The following is an 18,256-nucleotide window of genomic DNA, read 5'->3' as shown; positions in this document are numbered from 1 at the left end:
GATCCCCAACATAGAAAGCAGGGTGTGCTGCGGGGAAAGGCCAGCCTGGGTGAGTCCCAGGTATGACAGCGATCCAAGAAGCCCTGCACCCCCAGTACCCGAGGACCACCAGGAGATCACAGCGCTGAGGAGAAGACAGGAGCATTTAGGAAGACGGAAGCCAGCAGGGGGCACTCCTCTCCCTCTCCTTCCTGCCCAGCCTGCTTACCTGGGGTAGAAGGCCGTGAGTGAGAGGAAGGTGACCTCTCCTAGACCGACGAGATGCTGGCCAAAACCACTCCTGGGAGGACGAAAAGCATATGGTGGCTTTAACTGAAGGTCACAGTCCCCCACAACGTTTAATTACAGCCTCATCTCTCTATCAGCTTATCAGGCTAAAAACAGATCTGTCACTAAACAGACTGGACAGGACAGGGTCTCATCTGAAAGAGTCACACCCTCCTCCACGTACCCCATCCTCATCCTCTCAATCATTCAACCCTGCTCAGCCCAATCTATACTCAGTCCACCCATCTCTTCCTAAGTTAACACCTCCAAATTGTTCCTAGAGCCCACTCTTTGTTTGGGAAGCTCTAGCAGGGTTTGGGTTTTGCTTTGTTTTGTTTTGTTTTGAGACAAGGTCTCAGTATGTAGTCCAGGCTGGCCTAGAACTTATAGATCAGCCTGGCCTGGTACTCTCCTTGTTTTTTTTTGGAGACAGGATTTTGCTGTGCAGCTTAGGGTAGCTTTGAACTATATGGCCCAGACTAACCTCAAATTCGCAATCCTCCTGTCTCTCAAGTGTTAGAATTACGTGTGTGCATGTGTGTGTGTCCCAAACAAACACCACTAGCAGTCTCCTGGGGTTACAGACATACCCTTTTACTCTGGCAAGCTGGGGAGACTACTCCCACAGCACACTGTGGAGGCTTCTCGGGGCCCATCCACCTCACATAGCTGCATACTCACCACACAGGCTTAACCCCACTGAGTGAGAAAAGGCAACCAGGATAAAGCTTCCAGCAGAGCAAACTCCACTGACAAGGACCCGGGGGCTAAGAAGAGATGGAGAGGAACTCAGAAGGCCACCTCCATGTGAGACGCGCCAGCCTCCCGCCACCTCCCTCTCTGCCTTCCTCCTGCCACCCTGACCCAGACCTGTAGGGCAGCAAATGAAGGCCAAGAGGAGCCAGGAGTTTGATGACGAGGGTGGGAAGGATGTCTGCCAGGAGCACTGCCTGGGACAGGAAAACACAGTAAGAACCCAGACCCTCCCAGACATAACCTTCCCAGCCCGGCGGTGGAGCCAGCCAGTGAGACCTGCCGCAAGTTGAGGCTCTCGAGTTAGACAGATCTGGGTTTGTTCCCAGCTTTCCCGGCGCTGGGCTCCTCTGACGGATGTAAAGGCATTGACACGCTCTGGCTTCAGTTTCCTCAGCCCCAGAGGGAAAGTGTGCCCTGCCTAGTTCACAAAGCCACCATGGGGGTTACCTGAGCTGATATTTACCACTCACAGAAAGGGCCCCCGGTAACTGGCAGTCTTGGTCATTGCAATCCTGACAGTCCCAACTGGGTGCAGAGGGAATGGGGGTGCAAAGGCATGGGTCGTGGGGGCCTCCTCATGGGTACTCACAGCTGTGGAGATAGAGTTGCAGTCAAATCGAGATGAGCTGTTGTGAGGCATGGGTGTTGGGCCCGGCTCCACCTATGGGAGAGAAGAAAGTCTTTCCTACAAGGAAGCAAGAGGTTAAACAAGGCCCAGTCCCAGCTCTGCCCTACCTTGACAGATAGCTTTGGGTAGGCATGGACTTCTTAGGGCCTTAGTTTTTCTACGTGCACAGTGAAGGAGAATGTTTATAAACATCTCAAACTACTGGCCCACAGGAAAATGATAACCCCCCCAAGATGGATATAACATATTTAAGAGCATTCATATAGAAATCTGGGTATCTGGAAAATCTCATCTTGGGCCAAATTCTCTATTGAACCTGAAAAGTGGAAGCTGCTCCTCTTGGGGCATACATTTTCTAGACCATTACGACCAGAAGTTCTGCACCAGGGGTGATTTTACCTGCCAGCAACATTTGTAACATCTGGAGACATTCTTGGCTGTCACTTTTGGTTGTTAGTGGGTAGAGGCATGGGATGCTACTAAACACTTACAATGTGCAGACCAGACCTACAACAGTCACCTAGCCCAAATGTCAACAGGGCCCAGATGAAAAAACACACCACAAAACAAGATCTTGGCCGGGCGGTGGTGGCGTACGCCTTTAATCCCAGCACTCGGGAGGCAGAGCCAGGCGGATCTCTGTGAGTTCGAGGCCAGCCTGGGCTACCAAGTGAGTTCCAGGAGAGGCACAAAGCTACACGGAGAAACCCTGTCTCGAAAAACCAAAAAAAAAAAAAAAAAAAAAAAAAACAAGGTCTTACCCAGCCAGTAGTTGAGTTCACCAACCTGGTACCCGTTGTCTTCAGGATCCCTCCTGCCCTGGGGTATGGGCGACTAGGGATTTTAACTCCCTTGGTTCACCCATGGCTACTTCATGAGCTTTTCAGGGGACCTCTGGCCCTGGTCGGTGGTGGTGAAGAGGGGCTCACTTACATGGCTCTGGTTCCCAGATGCTTGCTCCTGCTTAAGGATGTCATGGGCAGCGCTCAGCATCACCACATATGAGAAATTGTTGCAAAGACCCAGGATCCTAGAATGAGGAGAGATCTTCACTTCTGACTTTCTGTCCACCGACAGTCCTTAAAGATCTCTCCCTTACCCATTCCCTTCAAACGCCAACCTCTCTCTTTGTTTTTTTTCCTCCAACATTGTGGGTGTCACGGTTAGAAATAGGGCTTTGAGATTAGAGTAGCTCATGCCAAGCGCCAAGGCTCTCCCAGGAAGATATCCCTGACCACTCTTTCCCCTCTTTCCTCTATGCTGGCACTAAGATTCAGTTCTGGGACATTTCTCATCGATGCACTGATATACTGTGGCATGATAGACATACCCAGGGCTTGAAACCCCAAGCCAGTTTCTCCCTACTTCTGTGGCCTCAGTGTACTCCTATGTTAAATGGGGCAAGTTCTCACCTGACCTCAGAGTGCTGGAGGAATCAAAACAAAACCAAGGGTTCCTTTTGATCCGTAAGCATATTGCTCTATTTCCATCTCCAGAGCAGTGCTCAGGGTTAGGAAAACACAAACGGGCTGTGGACAGAGCTCCCTTGTAGAGTGCTCCATGAACATCTGGAAGGCCCTGCTTTCAATACGCGCACTGCAAATAAAAGCGCAGGGCAGCTGGGCATGGTGCTACAGGCCTGTCACCTCGCGTCTGGAAGGCAAACGCAGAGAAACTCAAGGCAAGCCTCCACTGCCCGTAGAGTGTAAGGCTGGCCCGGGACAAAGGCCCTTCCATACAAAAATAAAAATAACAAAGTTGCAACCTAGATGGTTGGAGGAAAACATTTAATAACGCTACAGGTGGTAAGAGGCTGTGCTCAATAGGTGACGGTGCTAATTTTACGGTATTTGGAAAGCTCACAGGTGGCAAGGACAAACCAGTTGACTCAGTATTTGTGGATTCAATTGCTCTCCGCAGCTTGACTCTCCCCGCTTTCCAGTCGCACTTTACTTTTGCACAACTCTCAGGCCACTTACCAGAAGCCCACCGCATTCTTCCATTGGGCACTCTGACCATCCAACGGAGGGGCTTGGGGCTCTGAGTCGGTCTCCTCCCCTGGGAGGAAGAGAAGGCGTGACCCACTACTCACTCCAGTCCGCGAAGACCCCAAGTGTTTTGTATCCTGCTGCGGGGGTCCGGCCAGTTTCCGAGCTCCTCAGGAGCGTCGCGGAGCAGAGGTGGTCGTTACCATGACAACCAACAAGGGTACTCACTCTCAGAATCCTCAAGGCCCCTCCACGAGCCCGCAGAGCTTCCCATAGCATCGAGTTCGGGTGCCCCAAAGGGCTCAAAGTCAGCGTGTGTTCGGAGTTGGCTTCAAGAGAACAGATAAAAGTCTGGGACAGGTGGGTGCGAAGGATCAACGCCCCGTGGTCAGGCCCAGGTCTGGCTGTCTGCTACACAGGACCGTCCATCAACAGATCCCCGATCTCCATCTCGTGGCCACCCCCGCTCCACCCGTCCGACCCCGCCCCCTGCCCCTCTAAAGCAAAGCCTAAAGCAAAGCCCCCGCCCCCGGGCCTGTACCTTTAAGAGCAGCTGAGCTCTCGGCAAGGTAGAGTAGCAGGTTGGAGGGTCACGTGTCAGGACCACTGCTCCTCCCATCACGTGCTTAGAAGTTGCCCCCTCCTACTTCCGGGTCCTGTTTTCGCCTTTGGCCTTCCCAAATTTCGGGAGTGGGAAAGGGAGAGTTCGGAAGGGCCCTGGAAGCGCTGGTTTTGAACTGGAACGGTGGGAGCCACAAGCAGAGCCACGAAAAGCAGCACTCTAGACGCCGACCAAATATGCCAGTACTAGTCATGGCGCGGGAGGCTTCAGCTCCTTTCCTGCTGCCCTCACTTGCCTGAAACAAATATGGCTACTTTCCTACTCCTGTCCCACGACCCACCAGACTCCCCAAGGACTAGTTCTGCTTGGAAGCAAAGGCGTCCAGCTTCAGGTCCTTCTTATCTGTTGTCCTTACAGACTGTTGTAAAGACCAAAAATAAGCAACTGAGAGGTAGCTCAGAATAGTGATTGCCTAGAAAGCTAAAAACACCCACCAAACAAGGTCCCATGAATTATCTGTGGCAACATTCAAGGCATTAAGAAATTCCCTTTGGCATATTACCCTAGAACCAACAAATATCACGAAAGTAGTCCAACCCCTGGTTTTACAGATGAGAAAACCAAGGTCTGCTTCCCCAGTGTTAATCCTGCGTTAGACCTATAGGTGACTTTAGAGGCCCGTTAGCACTAAGAAATAGAGCAGAGGGCTGAGTTCACTGAGCAAGGATGTTTCCTGTTCTGTGATGTCAGCCAGTTGTCCTCATTGGAAATTAGGAAAATGAGGTGGGGGGGGGGGGCAGTTGGAATACATCACCTCACATTGTCCCAGTTAAGGAGTCCCTTACCTTCCTCTCGATGGTAGGGCAGCATCTTGGCCACTCTTCAGGCCCATTCCTCTGTTACGGCTTCTAGCAGCCTGTGCCCACTTGTCCCAGCTCTTTTCAACCACCAGTCATTAAGATTGCTGCTTGAAATATGCCCTTCTATGGTGTTCTTCCTAGATCACTCAACCAGTGAGAAAGGGGATCCTACTACCCATGCAGGGCTCTAGAAATTCTGCAGTTTCTGTTTTTAAGGAGCTCACAGAAAGCTGCGAGTAACAAATGGCCACAGTACAAGAATAACCACAGTTGAGGACATGGGCGTTGGAGACACCAATCCAGGCTTTTCACCCCTCAGAGAAGCGTTCATGCATGGAAGTGGGAAGCCAGAACTTCCACTAGTGTTATCCTCACTCCGACTGCTTCTCCCCAGATAAATCAGGAACCGCAAACCCTAGCTTCCTCTCGCTGAAGGCTGTGGCTTGGGGGAGACGGAAATGGCTGAGGTGTGAATACAAGACCTGACTCACTCTGGCTGCACTTGCCACATGCCCCCTCCCCCATACCCACTTCTGAGGTCTCCTGTCCCACGTTTTCCTTTCTGGCCTGATCCTCTGCCCTTTAGTTCCAGATGTGCACCTGAGCCTGAGTCACCTGGACACTATACAGCCATTTTCCTGCCTGTCATGAAGTCATCCTAGAGCATGGGGGAGGTGCACAGGGCCTGGGGTGGAGATACGTCAGGGAGAGACAAGGGAAGAGGAAGTGTCTTGGGTGCTGGGGAGGACTGGCTTGCATTAGTGGGTGGGGACTGATGGTCATTGTGAGCTTTCTGGACACACAGAGACCTACAGGATGGATTTTCTCCGGCTTCGTCTCCCTGGGCTGCATCAGGCCTTGCGGGGAGCGCTGGTGAGAGGGGGAGATCCCAGAGGCTTCCGGCCATTCCCTGTAGTTCCACTTTTCCTGCTCCCTTAGAGCCTCTCCTCAGGCTTCTTTCCTACAGTCAGCCAGACTCCTAGCCAGACTCCAGTCTTTCCTGGCTTTCAATCCCCCGCCCCCGCCAGTGCGTGCATGTACTCCAGGATAGACCCTATGTTGGCCCTTACACAGATTTCCAACCCCAGATTTCTTACCTGGGCTTGTTTGGAGTAGTGCCCCTGGGGCAAGGGCTAGACTTGCCCTGAATGTCTTCACTCTGCTCTCCTCTCTTCTAGGATTCCTTCAGCGCTTTTGTGTCCTACCTCATAGGAGATACAGTCCCCACGGTAGAGAGGGAGCCGCAGGCAGCCGAAGAGGCCGGGGAAGTGGCCGCAGAGAAGCCAGGGAAGGTTATAGAGGAGGAAGCCCAGGAGGCACTGGAGGGATTTAGAAGTGACCAGGGCGAGAGGGTAGGAGCTCCTAGAGAGATCATAAGATGCCAAGAAGGAAGTTTAGCTGGTGAGCAGACCTGGGGGTGGAGAGCAGACAGCTCCCCAAGGCCCCAAGCAGAAAGGCAGGACACTGGGTCCAGGAAGGCAGCTGAGGGTGCCAGGGGCCAGGAGCCAAATGCTCCGCTGAAGCCTGAGGCAGGGCCTGGGACTCACAGAGACAGGAGCAGTAACAGAGCCCAGGAGATCTGGGAGCACGGTGAGCAGGAAGTGAGCAGTGGGGAGCCGCTGAGAACCTGTGAACAGAAGGAAGAAAAGGAGGTGGTGGTCAGAGCAGCAGAGTCAGGGATGGCCAGGGGAGTGGAGTCACAGCCAGCCTGGCACGGGGAGCCTGAGGAGAATGCTGGCACTGATGGGCAGAAGGTAGCGGAGGACAGCAAAGAGACGGACGGGGTGGCCAAGGATGCAGAACCCGAGGGGTTTGGGGCCAGAGGGGCTGACAAGGAAGAAGAGAGGATGGTCCTGATGGCGGAGGCAAAGGCACAGGGGACACAAAACCCAGAGGCAGAATCTGAGGACTGGGCCATGTTGGGTAGAGAGGCCTGGACAGCCTCAGGCAGGGAGGAGGCTGATAACCTAGGCCTTCAGGAAGCAGAATATGGGCCAGACCCAGAAGACAGCATCCCAGAAGCTACGGGGAAAGTCTGGGTCCTAGAAGAGGCTTGCAAAGGAGGTCAGCAGGATGAGCTCGATGAGAAGAGGGAGGCTGAAGCTAGACATCAGACCCAGACCCTGGGGACCGGGAGAACCAGAGACATGACTGAAGGCCAGGCAGCAGGGAGGCAGGCTGTGGGGGACCAGGAGACACAGGGCAGCTCTGAGGATGAGCAAAGGCAAGACTCAGCCACTGGAGAGAAGGGGGTGAGTCTGGAAGAGGAGGTGCAGGCAGAAGAGTCCCCCAGGGAGGAAAGGAGCTCTGGGGCCACAGAAGCTGTGCTAGCCCTGGACAAGGAGGCTCAAGGTGAGCCTGACTTGGAAGAATCTCCAGAAGCCAGGCCTGAGGAATCGTATGTGGGAGAGAAAAGAGAGGCCACTCAGATGAGACAAGAGGTATTGAGAGTAGAGGTCACTGAAGGACAGGACCCTGAGCTGAGGAGAGGTTCCCAGACCTTGACTGAACAACTTGAGGAAGGACAGAAGGGTCAGGAAGAGACCAGGAGAGCTCCAGACCTGAGCCCAGCGGGGATGCTACATTTGGAGGACTATCGCAGGCCTGTGGGGTTTGCAGGTCCTGAGCTAGAAGCCCAGGGAAGCTGGAGAAGGGATATGGACAGCACAAACACCCAGGAGGTAGAAGCAGACGCTGAAGAAGCAGGTGAGGAAGAGATTGCAACAGGGCAGGCAGTGGAGGTCCAGGCTGAAGGAGGCCAGGAGTCTCAACAGCCAGAGGTCCCAGGGTGGGGAGCAGAGGCAGGACTGGCCTCCATAGCAATGAGCCAGGAGCTGGAGGGAAGCCAAGAAGCAGAGACAGGCCAGTCAGTGGGGGAGTCCAGGCCCACAGAAATCAAGGCTGGTGAGGGGGAGGCTGCGGCGCCTTGGGAGGCAAACAGAGCGTGCAGGAAGAGGAGGCTGGAGGAGGTAGCTCTGAGCCTACAGGACAGTGAAGACACACAGACCAGTTCTTCAGCTGCTGAGATTATCTTGGGTAGCAGGACTGTGGGGGCCGAGGAAGGGCCAGAATGGGAAGCTGGGATGGCTCCAGAGAGGGAGTTTGGGAGAGCCTGGCATTCCAAGGGCAGAGGGGAGACTGGAGGAGTCACCGAGCCGGAAGAGGCTCCAGAGAAGCAAAGTGAGCACGAAGCTGGCTCAGAAGGCTCAGCAGAGGAGAAGGTGACTGGCTATGACGTCCAAGAAGTTGGTGGGACAGGAGAGGGAGAGCAGGCAGAAACAGGGACATCTGTGATGGCAGAAGGGATGAGGGGAATGGATGGTGTGACTTTAGGCTCCCAGGCAGGGAGAGCTGAGAGGTCTATAACCGTCATGGAGACTGAGGGGCTCCTAGGAGATCAGATGCTGTTGGAAGAAGAGGCTAGGGCAGGGCTATCAAGAGAGTGGAGGGCCCACAACTCTGAGGGAGAGACACAAAAGCTACGTGGCGTGGAGGATGCCGTGAGAGAAGCACAGAGGACAGAGATCCAGGAGAATGATCCAGAAGCTCTGGAGGACACCTCAGGCCAGCAGACACACCAAATTCCCCCATTAGCTGTGCCTGGCTTCTCTGAATCAGCGGGGGTCACAGCAAGTGCCCCAGGGGATGCTCACAGCGACTGGAGTGAGGTGAGGACTCCAGCAGGACCCCGAGAGGGACAAGCAGAATTTGGAAGTCAGCTCTCCACAGTCATCTGTCTCCCTTGCCCTGTAGGCCCTGCTCCCTGGGTCCCGCCTGGATGTCTCCGTCCCTCGAAGTCGTGTGCTTCTCTCACGGAATTCCTCACGGCGGCGCTCAAGGCCCTCTTTACGTCGAATCTCTGCTCCTGAGCCACAGCAGTATGACCCTCCCAGTCCCCAACCCCAAGAGGAGCTGTTCCCTGAGCCGTCACCTCTTCAACCAGAGGAAACTTCAGAGCTAAGTGCCCCAAGGCCTGAAGGGACTCCAATGCCAGCCAGGAAAAAAGTGCTGGGACACGGGTAGGCGCAGGGGCACTACACTTGGGCTGGTGAGGAGGCTGTGGGCATTGGGGTCCAGCTCCCATGGGTCTGTTCCTTCTGCAGGTTTGGCTTCGCTCATCCCGGCATGATGCAGGAGCTGCAAACCCGACTGAGCCGGCCAAAGCCACAGTGACAGGGCCTAGAGCCCTTGTGAGACAGGCCTCCTAAGGGAGGGTCAGAACGCTCTGCTGGACTCTCGTTACCCTTGACTCCCTCAGCTACTGGAACACATCGTTTTCACCCTCTGGGCCTCAGCTAAACCAGGTGTTTATGAAGACCTTGAATCTAAGGAGTTTAATTCCCCAGTGTAAGCTGGTGGAGTACCTGCCCCATTGGCATCTGTCATAGGTCCCTGCCCTGGTCACCTTTCCCATCTGTCTCGGCTACTCAGGAGACCACAAGGAAGACAGGGTTGGAAAGACTCTTCTCCCCTAAATCTTCCCTGTATGAACACCCCCCCAATTACCCATCATGCCCCACAGAGAGCTATGTAAGATAACACACCTCTGGGGTGGAAGCCCCCCCTCCCTCCAAAATAAAGAGCGCTGCCTGGAGTCAATGGCCATGGGCAGCAGACCAGTTGCTTTGAGTTTCTAAAATGATAGCTCAATATCACAACTGCAGGTTGCTATGGTAACCTCCAGGCCAGAGTTGGGGAACGTTGCAGGAACTCCAAGAACATAGGAGTAGCGAGAGGTTCTGGGTAGGCAGAAGCTTCGGACTGTTCCCAAGCTCTCCTGCTCAGTGGGTGTCAGACACTCCTGTGAAGACGTGGAGACACAAAGTGGGCCAGAGGGCTTTATTAGGCACCCAGCATGGTGGCCTAACTCAAGAATGAAACAATAAATAAACCATCATTTTCTAAAAATAAATAAATATCCAAGAAATAAATATCTGGTGAGGACTGTTGGGCTTTTAAGTTATTGGGTCAGGGCTGGGGACTAGTGAAACCCTGCCTGGTCTAAGGCAAACGGGCCAGAGACTGTCCTGCACTGTCGGCCAGACTCCAGCCTTAGAGTCTTAGTGGATGTGGGAAGGGAGCTTAAAAGTCCCTCCAGAGGGCTGGAAGCCAGGTTTAGGAACCCCAAGCCGGGCCTGGGTGCTGGGGCAAGGTCAGCAACATCAGGTCCCGGACAGCCCGAGACAGGACAAGCTCCAAGGAGTGTAGGAGCTGGTAGGTATAGAGCAGCTGGGGCCAGGACACTTGGGATGACACCTGACTGGGGCCATCCAGAGCCCCTAGGAGCAGCTCCTCCTCCTCCTCCTCCTCCTCCTCCTCCTCCTCCTCCTCCTCAGAGCAGTTGAACCCTGCAGCCAGCACCTGTGAGAAAAGATCCATGGGTCACACAGTACCACTTCATGAACCTAAGAGTTACCCATCACCTCCTAATGACATCTACGACCACAGGCATGTGATTGCTCTGGACAGCCTCTACCTCAGACCTCTGGTGTCAGCGTCTCACATCTTATCTGAGTCTGCTATTCTGTTTCCTTTTCCTTTAAAATTGTTTATTTTTGTATGTGTGTACTCTAGTGTATGTGTGTGCAATACGTGTGTGCGGTACTTGAGGAGATGAGAAGAGGCATCAGGTCCCTGGAACTGGAGTTCAGGATGGCTGTGAGCCACCGTGTGGATGCTGGGACTCACACTAGGGTCCTTTGCAAGAGTAAACAGTGCTCCTAACTGCTGAGCTATCTTTCCAGTCCAAAAAAAAAATGTTTTTTTTTTTTAATTTTCAGTGATTTACTTATTTTTATTTTATGTGTATGAGCATTTTACCTGCATGTATGTAACCTGTGTACTGCCTGCATGACTGGTGTTCTTGGAGACCAGAAGAGGGTGCTGGATGTCCTGAAACTGGCATTGTGGATGTTTGTGAGCATTTATCCTCTGAGAGAACAGCTCTGTTCTTGTGTTTGTTTTTGCAGTGCTCTTAACTGCTATCTCTCCAGCTGTTTCTTGTGTTTGTTTTTGCAGACTCTTCCTATGTAACTCCAGCATGGCCTTGAATTCACAATCCTTTTGCCTCAGCCTGCCAAGTGTTTGGGACTACAGGAATGCATCACCACACTTTTGGCTTACTAGATTAAAAAAAAAAATCAACTTTTACATTTATTTCATGTGTATGGGTGTTTCCCCTGCATGTATGTCTGTGCACCACCTACATGCCTGGTGCCAAGGAGATGAGAAAAGGCACCAGATCCCCTGGAACTGATGGTTGTGAGCTGCCATTAAGTGCTGAGAATTGAACCCAGGTCCTCTGGAAGAGAGGCCAGTGGTGTTAACCACTGAGCCATCTCTCCAGTCTCCTTACCTATTTTTTTTTTTATTTAAAAAAATGGCCATAATAGAGCAAGGTGCTACAAACAGGGTAGGATTGATCTCCTGGGTCACCCTGGGGGGCCGCTGCTCAGGAAGTCCCTCTTTGCTATTTAGGATTTTTTTTTTCAGAGTCAGCAAGTATGACATAACTACTTCTCGCTCTTGCTTGCGTTTTCTATTCTCCTTTTACTAAGGTAAAAATTCTATTGCCCTCCGAAATGTCTAGGAGAATCTGAGTAATGTCAGAATTGGAGGGAGAGGAGAACAGATATTGGACCTGATGATGACAGAGTCTGTCCCGGGTGACCCCAGGTTCTTCTTTCCTTGGAGTTCAATCCCCAAGAGCAGGCAGAGATTTTGGGGCAGAGCCAGGCTACTCACTCACAGGATCTGGAATGTCTCCCCAGGCTTCCTCAACCTGGTTCACAGGGGTGTTTCAAAAGGGAGCCAGTGAGCACATTTTGCTTGTCGATACCAGGGGTCAAGGGTGTAGTGGGCACTCTACCTGGAAGTGTAAGTGCCTGTGGAGGTCCCGGAGATCCAGCCTCATGGCCCACAGCTGCACCCTCTCTGAGCTGGTCCAGGTCCCTTGGCTCCCCAGCCCTCCCAGCAGGGCAGGGAAGGGCCGAAGTGTGGTGGAAAGGAAGCAGAGCCTCTCTGGGTCCTATTGAAGGGAGGGGGGATGGTCAAGAGACACCTGCAGAACACCAAACCCAGCCCCAGCTTTATGTGGGTCTCTTTTTCATTCCAGATTCCATTTCATCCTCAAATTTACTCTTTAAAAAATTGATTGTGTCGGCCGTAGTGGTGCATGCCTTTAACCCTCTCACTTGGGAGGCAGAGGCAAGTAGATGTGAATTTGAGGCCAGCCTGGTCTGCATAGTGAGTTCCAGGACAGCCAGAGCAAATAGTGGTGAGACCCTGTCTCAAAAAAACAACAAAATATTATTACATTGTGTCTGTTTTTAGCATGTGTGTATGTGTACATGTGCACACACCTGTGGAGGTCAGAGGACAACTTGCTGAAATTGGTGGTCTTCTTCCACCACGTGGGTCTCAGGGATTGACAGCAAGCACCTTTATCTACGGAGCCCTCTTGCTGCCTCCTTGACTTTATTCTTGGGTTCCCCCACCGTTGCTTTGAGCTCTATCCCATCTCCTTCTTGGCCCATACTCTTCTCTGGCCTCAACTCAGCTTATCCCCCTCCATCCACAGCCTCATTCCACTCCTTCCTTTGCTACCCTATCCAACTTGTCAATCACATCCTGTTTCCAACATCTCTACCTGCTTTGCTACCTCGTTCCCACGCCAACCCAACTCCCTCTGCAGTCTCCATTGTTTGCTCATTCCACCCCCTTCTAACATCCCCAGGCTAATTTTCACCCATATCCACAAAGGCCTTCTCATCTCTGACCTGACTCCCAACTCCCTTCCCAGTGACCAGCCCATCTCTTTCCCACAACTACCTCCTTTCCCAATCTCATCTCAATCCCAGCTCCACCTCTTCCTCCACCTAAAGTCATTCTCACCATCTTCCTGTTCCCATTTTCAAATTTCAGCATACTCCATCTCCCTTTGTTCCTCTCCTATCTTTCTCTCTCTCTCAAAGTGAAGTCTCTGCCTCCCAAGTACTGGGATTACAGATGTGTGCCACTATCCTCGGCTTCCAGCTTCACCTCTATGGAGGCATATTAACCACATAAATCTGCAGATCCACATTCACTCAAACCCTTGTCCATGTCAATGCTTCATTGCCAGTCTCCCCAGCCCGTGCCCTTCACTCACAGACAGATGACGCCATGCCTGGAAGGTCAGGGAAACATTGGGGAGATGGTGTCCTAGGGGCAGAAGGTCCAAGCTCACTCCTGGCAATCGAGATGCAGCCTGAAGGGTAAGTTCTGTTAGTGGGGCCCAGTGGGACACAGGGGTGTCCCCACCTCCAGACCCGATTGCCTCAGGGAGACTCACAAAGCTGTGGACATAGCCCTGCACTTCAGAGAGCAGCTTCCTGGCAAGGTACAGGCTGACTGTGAATTCCCTGCGCAGCTCCTGCAGACTCAGGGGGCCTGTTGGGAACCCCCAGGCACCAGCTTGTACCAGAAGCAAGGGTAGCAGCAGCAGGCTGAGCCCTGGAGAGAGGAGGAAAGGGGACAAGATGGAGACCCCTGGAGAAAGTTATACAAGTTATACATGCTCTGAGTCCCTTTCACTGGCATCTTCAAGCTGCCCCTTCAGAACCTCCATTTGGACCACAGAGGCTGCCCTGTGCCATTTCTGTACAAGTGCCACTGTTATAAGAAGACAAAGGTAGAGTCTTCACACACACACACACACACACACACACACACACACACACACACACAAACTCCCTTGGTCAATTGCCTGCATACCTGCATGCATGTAGCCTGGTCGCTAGTACTTTCTCCATTTTACAGCAGAGAAAGATCTTGAGATTGGGTAAAGTGACTAGCCAAAGTTAGACAGTGAGAGGAACAGGGAGGCAGGATTAGATTCCAGATCCTTCCAAACACAGGCCAGTATGCTTGCCCAGGGAACTCAGACGAAGTAGCCACCTGCCTCAGAAGTGGGGACACCATGTTCTGCCAAGGATTCCTTGGGCACACCCAAGCAGCTTTGGTGCTTTGAACTGACCTAGGGCCATAGGGAAGACCTAACCAAGCCAGTGAGTGGCTCTCTTCCAAGGACTCAGATGGAAGGCAGTAAGCCATCATGCACTGGAACCCTTCTGGGGTAAACCAGCAGCATAGTACAAAGGGACATGGGGTGGGGTGGCACTCATGGGAAGGAGGAGGTTAGCTTCCTAGTCCTCTTTGAGCAGGTCACTTCTTATCTCTGTGTCCCAGGCTCCCAAGAGGGGAGCAGGGCTCCGGAGTGGGGGCACTGGGAAGAGGGCAGTCTTCAGAGGTTTCTCAATTGGGAGTTACACAATTCCCCTCGAAACCCAAACCAAAACCATCCCCAAATCCAGCCCTACTCCTGCTCCTCCCAGGCCCCTTCTCTGTCCATTCATAATCTCTAACCCGCCTCTAAGTGCCCTCGGTAGAGGTTAATGGACTCTCAGAAGTAGGTAGAGCCTGGGATCTTTGGCATTCAGGCTTGAGAACCATTCTGACTCTTTAGCATCCTGAAGAGTAAAGCAAAACACAATTCTGCCTACCTCTAGGATGAGGACAAAGCATGTACCCTTGGGCCCTGGTAAATATCACACCCCAGACTAAGCTGTTCTAACTCATACCCACTTACCTCCTCTCTAGGTTCTGGATACTTCAAGACCCCTTTTGTAGTGAATCCTGCCCTCGTCCTCCAGCTCTTGGTCTCCGCCCCATCCTGCCACTTGCCCCTTTCCCTACAGTTCTGTCCCTAGCTCCTCAGCTACCAGCTGCAGACTGGGCAACCTTTTAAGCTCCAGAGGGGCTGCCCCCTTGGTCCCAGTCACCACTTATTCCAGTGCCACCCCCCCCCCCCCCCGTCCCTCTGACTGTCCTCAGCTCTCAGTCTTCATTTGTCTACATAGTCCCACTCTTGGCCAGACTGCTTATCCAGTCCTCCTTACACATCCCAGCCGAGCTGTCCCATCACTGGTCCAGCCTGGGCAAGCTGTAATTCCACTGCTCTAGCCCCTGTCCACTCACACCAGGCTCATTGCCATTGTCAGCCGGCCGTGTCCATTAGCTTGGCCAAAGTGTTGCCCCTCAGCCCTCTGCCCCAACTCTACCTGTTAAACTCTCCCAGGCTCCACCAAACCTCCCACCCCTCTGCCCAGTCCCAGCTTCCAACTCACGCCAGCCAAGGCCTCCTGTCACCTGGCCCATGTCAGGGCCCAGCCTTTGTGTGCAGCCATCTCCTGGGCAGGGGGGTCTTATACTGGGGGCTGCGCCCAGTTTCGCTTTCTGTCGTGCTTGTACTTTCAGCTTTCTGCTCACTGAGTCTTCCCTTCTAAAATGGGGAAATGTAATTTCCCTTCCCAGAGGGGGAAGCATGGGGGTGGCGGGAAGCTAGGGTTTCAGCCCATCTGAGCTCCAGATCCACGGTTTGGGCTCCCAGGTCCAGCTCCTCCCTCAGCTCCCCACCTCTGGGACTCTGTCCACTCACATAGTTCTGTCCATTGGTGGGACCCAAAAGACCCAACCTCCTTATACATCTCTGCTGTCACTAGTATCCAAGGGCCTTTGCCAGTCCATTGTCCTTTGAATGACAGATGGCCAGGTAAGGGAATTACCCATAAGAGGGGACTTGGTGGGGCTGACTCATCCATACCCTCATTTGGTTTACCAGATGGCTGAAGAGTGTGCGGGAAGTCATAGCTCCATAGTGAGGAATGAGTCTGTGTGGGGCTGGCAGGGACTAGTTTGATGCACTGAGGGAAGGCATTCAGGTGTCTGTAACCAAGTGTCAGGGCTGAAGGAGACCCATCTCAAGGCCATGCTATCATGATCAGCTTTATTCAGACAATGGCTCAGTCTATGGACAGAGTCACACAGGACTAGGGCTCAGTCCATATTAAGGGTCAGAACTTGGACTAGGGCTGAACTCAGTACCTAGTCTGGGGTGAGTATATGTGCTCTCTCTGTGTTTGGGGCCAGAGCTATCAGTAAACCCTCTGCTTGTGGCTGGTCAGTGTCAGGCTCAGGGCTTCCTCAGTGACAGAGTTGTGCAACCTCTGACTGAGGCTGTGACTCAGGTGAGGTGAAAGCTTAGGCTAGCATAAGACCTCAACCAATGACCAGAGCTGAGGTTTAGCCTGTGGCCAGCTCGGGATTGTATGAGATTCAAGCCTCAGCCACGACCCACAGTAATCCCAGTGTTTCAGCACCATGAAGACCATGGTCAGGGATGGAGCCTGACCACAATGTCCCTTTCTGGCACAACCCTGCTCTCAGCCACACCCTTGATTTCCCATCTTCTGAGAGAGCATGGGGGTTTCTTGGTCTTCCCCAAACTCCCACTTTCCTTTTGGGACTTGTGGGGTTTCCCGCTGTGAGACAGAAACCAAGGGGGCTTCCCCCTTCGGGTACCCCAGCTCCTCAGCTCTGCCTAAGCACTGTCCACTCAAAGATGCCTGGGACACAGTGCCAGGGAGATACCAAGTCGTGGAGGCTGATCCAGTGCTGCAGGGAAGGAAAGGGACACTGGACCAGAACACCTTGGTCCCGTCAGGTGTCTGCTGCCGTGTCCCAGGAGCAGCAGCTCCTCCACCCATTTCTGATGTATGTGTGTGTGTGTAGGGGGTGGCTAGGGGATGATAAGGACAGAGATTGGTCTGGTCTTCTGCACAGCCACCCCACTCCCACCATGGAGCACAGCCCTTGGTCCTCCCTCAGCTCTGTCCACTGGCCCTCCCACTGTCTGTCCCCCTCATGAATAAATCACCTCTCTGATTACAGCCTTCTGGACCCCGGCCTTCCCTACCAGTCCCTCCGGCCTTCATCACTTCCCATGACCGCCAGTTGGAGGCGCCCTCACTTTATGCCAGCTCTAGCACCTGGAGTGCTGTGCCCAGTATTGCCCAAGTGACTCCGCCTGTCAGAATGCCGAGCCCTGGACCTGTTCCCTTTTGGTTTCCCTGGGGTCACGGCTCATCCCCTTCTGACACGAACCTTATCCCAAACGGATGCTTTGCAGTTGTCGTATCTTGCTCACTTTACTCCCACGCACATGCTTCTGCCACACCGGCCTCCTCATCGCTTTTAGAACTTCAGATCCTCAGGGCCTTTGCATCTGCTGCTCCTTCCTTTGCTCACATAGCTGAAGAGTTTACTCTTTGAAAGGTCCCAGCTAACTCCTGTCTCACCTTCTCAGATGGCCCACCCCACAAATAAAATCCTCCCTCAGGTGGGAGTTACACAATTCTCCTCGAAACCCAACCCAAACCATCCACTTGTCTCTGCATTTTCTATCCTGTCCCTGCTTAATTATTATTATTATTATCATTATTAATTTTTTTTTTTTTGGTTTTTCGAGACAGGGTTTCTCTGTGTAGCTTTGCGCCTTTCCTGGATCTCACTCTGTAGTCCAGGCTGGCCTCGAACTCAGAGATCCGCCTGCCTCTGCCTCCCGAGTGCTGGGATTAAAGGCGTGCGCCACCACTGCCCGGCCCCATTATTAATTTTTTATCTTTTTTTTTTTTGTGTGTGTGTGTGTATAGGGCATGTGTGTCAAAGCGCACATGTGGTAGTCAGAGGAAAACTCTGTGGAGTCAGTTATCTCTTATCACCTTTATTCAGGTTTAAGGATCCATTCTAGATCCTCGGCCTTGTACTGTACTCACTTAGCCATCTTGCTAGCCCTTAATGCTTTATTTTCGAACCTCGTCTACCAGTCGGTCAGTTGGTCTGTCTGTCTATCTCTTTTTTTTTTTTTTTTTGGTTTTTCGAGACAGGGTTTCTCTGTATAGCTTTGCGCCTTTCCTGGGACTCACTTGGTAGCCCAGGCTGGCCTCGAACTCACAGAGATCCGCCTGCCTCTGCCTCCCGAGTGCTGGGATTAAAGGCGTGCGCCACCACCGCCTGGCTCTATCTCTTTATGTATCTCTCTATCTCTCTATCTCTAGCTATCTAGGTAAGACAGGGCCTCAAGCCAGGCACAGAGGCACACACATTTAATCCCAGTACTCAGGAACAGAGGTAGCCAGATCTCTATGAAGTTGGCCTAGTCTGCAAGGACATCCAAGGCTACACAGAGAGACCCTGCCTCAAAAAAAAAAAAAAAAGCACATGGTCTCATGTAGCCCAGGCTGGCCTCAAACTTGAACTCTTCCCACTTCAATGTCCCAGGTGCTCTGGCTTAGGCTGGAGCCAGCAGGAAATGGAA

General features: G+C 52.8%; 3 protein-coding genes across 3 annotated transcripts in view; 1 reads left to right on the top strand and 2 right to left on the bottom strand.

Moving 5' to 3' along the window:
- Window positions 1–4,515, bottom strand: part of Cln3 (CLN3 lysosomal/endosomal transmembrane protein, battenin) — a 10,663-nt gene extending 6,148 nt beyond the window's left edge. The window contains 10 exon segments of the mRNA XM_059258159.1: window positions 3–124; window positions 209–257; window positions 260–280; window positions 949–1,034; window positions 1,138–1,217; window positions 1,613–1,684; window positions 2,585–2,681; window positions 3,631–3,709; window positions 3,868–3,968; window positions 4,181–4,515. Coding sequence (XP_059114142.1) covers window positions 3–124; window positions 209–257; window positions 260–280; window positions 949–1,034; window positions 1,138–1,217; window positions 1,613–1,684; window positions 2,585–2,681; window positions 3,631–3,709; window positions 3,868–3,913 — 652 coding nt within the window. The 5' untranslated portion in view covers window positions 3,914–3,968; window positions 4,181–4,515.
- Window positions 4,516–5,807: 1,292 nt separating this feature from the next.
- On the top strand, window positions 5,808–9,992 carry Apobr (apolipoprotein B receptor). The gene is made up of 4 exons (XM_059266901.1): window positions 5,808–5,934; window positions 6,240–8,729; window positions 8,815–9,080; window positions 9,165–9,992. Exons 1-4 carry the CDS (start codon window positions 5,878–5,880, stop codon window positions 9,232–9,234), a joined length of 2,883 nt encoding a protein of 960 aa, XP_059122884.1. The 5' UTR covers window positions 5,808–5,877; the 3' UTR covers window positions 9,235–9,992.
- A 129-nt stretch (window positions 9,993–10,121) lies between these two features.
- Window positions 10,122–15,258, bottom strand: Il27 (interleukin 27). Its single transcript, XM_059266910.1, has 5 exons — window positions 15,228–15,258; window positions 13,394–13,554; window positions 13,211–13,309; window positions 11,930–12,088; window positions 10,122–10,422 (listed from the first exon to the last, which is right to left on the bottom strand). The coding sequence occupies exons 1-5, from the start codon at window positions 15,256–15,258 to the stop codon at window positions 10,177–10,179; spliced, it is 696 nt and encodes a 231-aa protein (XP_059122893.1). The 3' UTR covers window positions 10,122–10,176.
- Window positions 15,259–18,256: the final 2,998 nt, after the last annotated feature.

The sequence above is a fragment of the Peromyscus eremicus genome, chromosome 1, assembly GCF_949786415.1.
Source record: "Peromyscus eremicus chromosome 1, PerEre_H2_v1, whole genome shotgun sequence".
Taxonomy (NCBI): domain Eukaryota; kingdom Metazoa; phylum Chordata; class Mammalia; order Rodentia; family Cricetidae; genus Peromyscus; species Peromyscus eremicus.
The sequence above is the reverse complement of the archived record's forward strand: the minus strand, read 5'-3'. Positions and strand labels throughout refer to the sequence as shown.

Bases quoted from the DNA above. Each gene is read 5' to 3' on its own strand.
- Apobr (XM_059266901.1), top strand. From the start codon at position 5,878: ATGGATTTTCTCCGGCTTCGTCTCCCTGGGCTGCATCAGGCCTTGCGG. The intron at 5,935-6,239 runs GTGAGAGGGGGA...CCTCTCTTCTAG, and splicing joins AGGCCTTGCGGGGAGCGCTG to GATTCCTTCAGCGCTTTTGT. The intron at 8,730-8,814 runs GTGAGGACTCCA...CTTGCCCTGTAG, and splicing joins CTCACAGCGACTGGAGTGAG to GCCCTGCTCCCTGGGTCCCG.
- Il27 (XM_059266910.1), bottom strand. From the start codon at position 15,258: ATGGGCCAGGTGACAGGAGGCCTTGGCTGGC. The intron at 13,555-15,227 runs GTGAGTTGGAAG...TCCTCTCTCCAG, and splicing joins GACAGGAGGCCTTGGCTGGC to GGCTCAGCCTGCTGCTGCTA. The intron at 12,089-13,210 runs GTGAGTGAAGGG...TCCCTTCAATAG, and splicing joins AGGCATGGCGTCATCTGTCT to GACCCAGAGAGGCTCTGCTT.